This window comes from Hyperoodon ampullatus (assembly GCF_949752795.1).
Source record: "Hyperoodon ampullatus genome assembly, chromosome: 6".
In the NCBI taxonomy this organism is placed as follows: domain Eukaryota; kingdom Metazoa; phylum Chordata; class Mammalia; order Artiodactyla; family Ziphiidae; genus Hyperoodon; species Hyperoodon ampullatus.
In genome coordinates this window covers 107,202,914-107,208,913 of record NC_136919.1, presented here as the reverse complement: position 1 = coordinate 107,208,913, position 6,000 = coordinate 107,202,914, and the positions used below count along the sequence as shown (strand labels likewise).

The 6,000-nt window shown below is 35.9% G+C and overlaps 1 protein-coding gene across 1 annotated transcript in view; it reads right to left on the bottom strand.

Annotated features, from left to right (window-relative positions):
* Positions 1–622: 622 nt before the first annotated feature.
* Positions 623–6,000, bottom strand: part of AUH (AU RNA binding methylglutaconyl-CoA hydratase) — a gene marked incomplete at its 5' end in the record, with an annotated part of 162,427 nt that continues 157,049 nt past the window's right edge. Inside the window, 2 exons of the mRNA XM_079706305.1 lie at positions 623–1,088; positions 4,911–4,958. Of these exons, the coding sequence (XP_079562431.1) occupies positions 1,011–1,088; positions 4,911–4,958 (126 nt within the window). The 3' untranslated portion in view covers positions 623–1,010. The remainder of the gene's footprint in view (positions 1,089–4,910; positions 4,959–6,000) is intronic.

The following is a 6,000-nucleotide window of genomic DNA, read 5'->3' as shown; positions in this document are numbered from 1 at the left end:
TTTTTTTAGCGGTACGCGGGCCTCTCACTGTTGTGGCCTCTCCCGTTGCGGAGCACAGGCTCCGGACGCACAGGCTCAGCGGCCATGGCTCACAGGCCCAGCCGCTCCGCAGCATGTGGGATCCTCCTAGACCGGGGCACGAACCCGTGTCCCCTGCATCGGCAGGCGGACTCTCAACCACTGCGCCACCAGGGAAGCCCAGCTGCACCATTTTATTTCTGGGTTAGGCCAGGGGGCCAAGCCACTGGCTAGGAGGGCTTAGAGGTACAACAGTTCCAGGCCTCCAGTTGGCCTCCACAAGGCCTTTGGTCCCAGTCTCTGACTGGATTAATTCTCCACCATCCATACTGTATTCTAAGACTGACTACGTAAAGAGGTCACCTGACAGAATCAGCAATGGAAAGGTGGTTTCTTCTAATAATCCAACATGCAATGATTTATTCAATACAAAAAGAATGGGGTAAGAGAAAAATTTCCACGTTTTCTTTTCACTAATTTTACTTATATTTGATAATTTTCACTCAGAATTCTATCAGCTCCTTTTTCAGTATGAGATGTACGTGTATGGGTGCATGTGTACAATCCCTTGGAAACTTTATTTGGTATAACTTCACATTTTTGGTACATGGAAATAATTTTATTTTCACACTGTAGCACAGGAGACATACAATCAATATTTTTTCCTAGCGTGTGCAATATATAAATTATTCACATTAAAAAAATTAAGAACAGAAAGCCTCATATGCAAGAGGTATTTAAAAATGTGTACCTAATTTTGAATTGGCGTTTTTGACAGTATACACTATTAGCTTTATAAATCTGAATGAAAATGATGATGCACATTTGAACAAGTACACATAGGGGTCCACTCCAGATACTTAATTCAGTATATGGATAACTCGCTCTTCACTTTGGTCGCTGGGATTCCAGATGCTGAGGCATACGTGAATCTGAAAGATACTTCCAGAAGTATATTTATTACACTGGCATTTTAAAGATTTCTCTTTCTTCTACTCTCCTTTATAACGAGGGGTCCTTTTCTCTTTAAAAGCAAGAAGACCTTCAAGTCTGTCTTTCGTTGGAATAGTCTAAGAGAAGCAAAACATTGTTATCTATGCCAAAAAATAAAGACAATTGTAAAAGTTTAATAAGCTTTAACTAAGGAAACTAATTAGAAGACAATCTAAAATTTTGAAATCATTTGAACAATTTAAATTATGTGACCAAATTTATCATTCTAACTCTAAGATGCTTTTTTCCCCATTTCAAATATACTTCAATAAAATTGACTTTACTTGTTTTAGACAATTTTAGGTCTACCAAAAAACTGAGCAGAAAGTTCAGAGTTCCCATATACTCCCTCAAGCCCCCCCACTGTTTCCCCTATTATTAACATCCTGCATTAATGTGATACATTTGTTACAACTAATGAGCTAATATTAACACAATATTATGAACTAGTCCATAGTTTACATTAGGGATATTCCATGGGTTTTGACAAATGCATAAGGTCATGTATCCACCATTACAGTATCACAGAGAATAGTTTCACTACCCTCAACGTCCCTAATGTGCCGCCTAGTCATCCCTTATCCCCCACCCCAGTGTCTTTTCCAGAATGGTATATAGTTGGAATCATATAGTATGCAGGCTTTTAAGACTGAAATCCTTCATTTAGTAATATGTATTTAAAGTTCCTTCCTGTCTCTTCCTGGTAGGATAGCTCATTTCCTTTCATTGCTGAATAACACCCCACTTATACATGTACTACAGTTTATCCATTCACCTACTGAAGGACATCTTGGTTGTTTCCAAGTTTTGCAATTAGGAATAAAGCTGCTATAAACACCGGTGTGTAGGCTTTTGCGTGGACATAAGTTTTCAACTCATTTGGGTAAATATGTAACAAAATGATTGCTAGATCATGTAGTAAGACTATGTAAGAAATGGCCAAACTGCGGTATCTTGTTTTTATTTGCATTTCTTAATGACAGATGATGTGGAGCATATTTTTCTATGCTTATTTGCCATCTGTACATCTACTTTGGTGAGGTATCTCTTCAGACCTTATACCCAGTTTTTAATGGATTATTTTCTTACTGTTGAGTTTTAAAAACTCTTTATATGTCTTGGATACATGTCCTTTATCAGATATATGTTTTGCAAACATATTTTTCCCAGTCTGTGGCTTGTCTTTTCTTTCTCTTCACAGTGTCTCTTGCAGAGTAGAAGTTAATCTTAATAAAGTCAAACATCAATTTTTTCTTTCATGAATTACACTTTTGGTGTTATATCTAAAAAGCCATTGCCAAACTCAAGGTCACCTAGAATTTCTACTATATTATCTTCAAGAAGTTTTATAGTTTTTCATTTTATATGTAGGTCTATGGCCCATTTTGAGTTAATTTTTGTGAAGGGTGTAAGGTCAGTGTCTAGATTCTTTTTTTTTTTTTTTTTTTTTGGTAGTTGAATGTCCAGATGCTTCAGTACTATTCTTTTTTAAGACTATTTTTTCTTCATTGAATTGCCTTTCCTCTTTTGTCAAAGATCAGTTGATTATATTTGTATGAATCTACTTCTGGGCTCCCTATTCTGTTCTATTGATCTATGTGTCTTTTCTTTTGCTAGTACCACACTATTTTGATTATTGTAGCTTTACTGTAAGTCTTGAAGTCAAGTAGTGTCATTCCTCCAACCTTGTTCTTTAATAGTGTGTTGGCTAATCTGGGTCTTTGGACTTTCCATATAAACTTTAGAACTGGTTTGCCAATATTAAGAAAATAACTTTCTGGAATTTTTATTGGGATTGCATTGAATCTATGATCAAGTTGGGAAGAAGTGACATCTTAATAATATTGAGTCTTACTATCCATGAATATGGGATATCTATTTGTTTAAATTGTGATTTCTTTCACCAGAGTTCCCTCTTTAGCCTGTTGATGTGATGAATTATATTAACTGATTTTTGAGTGTTGAACAAGTCTTGCATATCTGGGAAAAAAATCTCACTTGGTTGTGGCATATAATTCCTTTTATATATTGTTGGAGTCAGCTTGCTAATATTTTGTTGAGGATTTCTATATCTATGTTCATGAGGGATAATGGTTTATAGTTTTCCTTTCTTGTAATGTCTTTAGTTTTGTTATCAGGCTAATACCATCCTCATGGAATGAGTTAGGAAGTATTCCTTCTACTTCTATTTTCTGGAAAAGACTGTAGATAATTGGTGTAATTTCTTCCTTAAATGTTTGGTAGAATACACCAGTGAAACCATCTGCGCCTGGTGCTTCCTATTTCTGAAGTTTGTTAATTATTGATTTAATCTCTACAACAAACATAGGACTATTCATATTATCTGTTTCTCCTTGGATGAATTTTGGTATATTTTGTCTTTCAAGGAATTGGTCCATTTCATCTAGATTATCAGATTTGTGGGCATATATAGTTCACAGTATTCCTTTATCCTTTCAATGTCCATAGAATCAGTAGTAATAACCTTTCTTGCATTTCTGATATAGTTTTTATCTTCCTTTTTCATTGATTATCCTGACTAGAAGTCTGACAATTTTATAGATCTTTACAAAGAACCAACTTTTGGTTTTGTGTTTGGTTTTGTTTGGTTTTTGGTTTTGTTTTGTTTTGGTTTGTTTTTTTGTTTGTTTGTTTTTGGTTTTGTTTCCCCTTTTTCAATTTCACTGATTTCTGCTCTAAAGTATTATTTGTATTATTCTGATTTGGGATTTAATTTTATCTTCTTTTTCCACTTTTGAAAAGTGGGAAGTTATTATTGATTTTAGATCTTTCTTTTCTAATATACATATTTAATGCTATAAATTTCTCTCTAAACATTGTTTTTCATATATTCCCAAAAATTTTGATAAGTTGTATTTTCATTTTGATTTAGTTCAAAATATATTTTAATTCCTCCTGAGACTTTCTCTTTGACAAATGTTATTTAGAAGTACACTGCTTAACCTTATTACAAAGATTACATCTCACCATTAATAGGTGGGGTTCCATCTATCTTTCCGTTATTGACTTCTCGTTTAATTCCATTGTGGTCTGATGGAATACTTTGTATGATTCCTGTTACATTTGATAAGATGTGGCCAAATATGGTTTTAAAATTTTTCTTCAGACTCTGAGGTTGTCCATTTGAAAGAGGTTTGTAATTTAGTTCATTCACGGTATGTGCTCATCAATGACAGGTGGTAATTTATATATACAGACCAGGCGCAGAGTAACACTCTAGCTATTGCTCCTAGTTCATGATACTTCCATGCTTAACCGGGAGCTGACACAGTTTCCAATTCTCAGAAAAGGTAGAACAAAACTCTTTTGCTACTTTAGACGCCTTAAAACAAGCACCTAAAGTATCTTTCAGTTAAAAAAGGATGGAAGAAAGGGAGGAAGGAAGATTTGTTCCTCTATAAAAAGCCCTATTAATTTGTGTACAAAAAAGAAAACTGTATATGTAATCCAACTAGTGAACTTTCAGTGGGTAGGAGGAAAGGCTCAGAACATCAGGAAAAGCCAATGAGTCTCAAATACTGATGTTTCCTGGAGGCATGTGCTCACAGCTGCCTTCCTCACACCTCTCTACCCTGGAGTGAGGGTTCAAGACCACACCCAGAAAACACAACATGAGCCAGAGAGACAGCTACAGCACAAATGGTACTAACTTAACTATTCTAAGCATTTTCTAAATTACATAGACAGGAGTCATTAGTATGTGGAACAGAATCAGTCGTAAGAGCTGGTAACAGTCAAACAGCAGAAACAAATAATTTCAACCCATCTGTATGATTTTGTAATAGTGTATATATATCATGGTTCAGTGATATATAATTTAGTTGACTTATACAGAAGGTAAGGGGTATCTGCATTGAATTTGTGGTTGTATTACATACCTGAGCATAACAAGCTTCTTCTATGGCTAATCCTGTTACTAAATCGACCTGAGGATAAAAATATAATTCATTTCAGCAAGAATTACTTTTTAAAATATGGTATACTCAATATAAATATAAATTCAAATTTAATAACCTTATTCCAAAAGAACAGAATTCTTTGATGCAATACAGTAAATCAGAAGTATGACCAGCACGAGAAACTCTGGAACCAGGTTGCCTGGGTTCAAATTCTGACTCTACCATGTGGGAGCTGTGTAACCTTGGTTACCCACGTTATTTAACCTCTCTTGCCTCAGAGAGATGTATCTGAACAAGGAGTTAATTACAGTATCTACCAAATGGGGTTATTGTGAGGATCAAATGAGTTAATCTAGGTGAAGTCTTTATAAAGTACATAAATTATATATTGGGTTGGCACGTAGTTAGGGTCATATAAGGTTTTTGCTATTAGCATTGTTACTATTTTTTTTTAGAGAGAATTTTTAAAAATTAATTCATTTTATTTATTTTATTTTTGGCTGTGTTGAGTCTTCGTTGCTGCACGTGGGCTTTCTCTAGCTGCAGTGAGCGGGGGCTACTCTTCGTTGTGGTGCACGGGCTTCTCATTGCGATGGCTTCTCTTGTTGCGGAGCATGGGCTCTAGGCGCATGGGCTTCAGTAGTTGTGGCACGCAGGCTTAGTTGTTGTGGCTCGCGGGCTCTAGAGTGCAGGCTCAGTAGTTGTGGCACACAGGCTTAGTTGCTCCACGGCATGTGGGATCTTCCTGGACCAGGGCTCGAACCCGTGTTCCCTGCATTGGCAGGCGGATTCCTAACCTCTGCACCACCAGGGAAGTCCCAGCATTGTTATTATTATGTAAGAATTTTTAAAAACCAACTACTTTGTAAATTTTTAAAAATGTATTTATTACTAATATATTTAACCTCTTTTTACTGCTGTGAAGGCCAGGAAAATATAGTGGCCTCTGGGTCTGCAAGGAAGAAATATCTTTCTTCAAAATTCCTGTAATTAATTTCTCCAAAATACAACTGCTGTAATGAAAAGCCCAATGTAAATGGGTACCTGCACTGCTCCCTTGCCGTGCTTA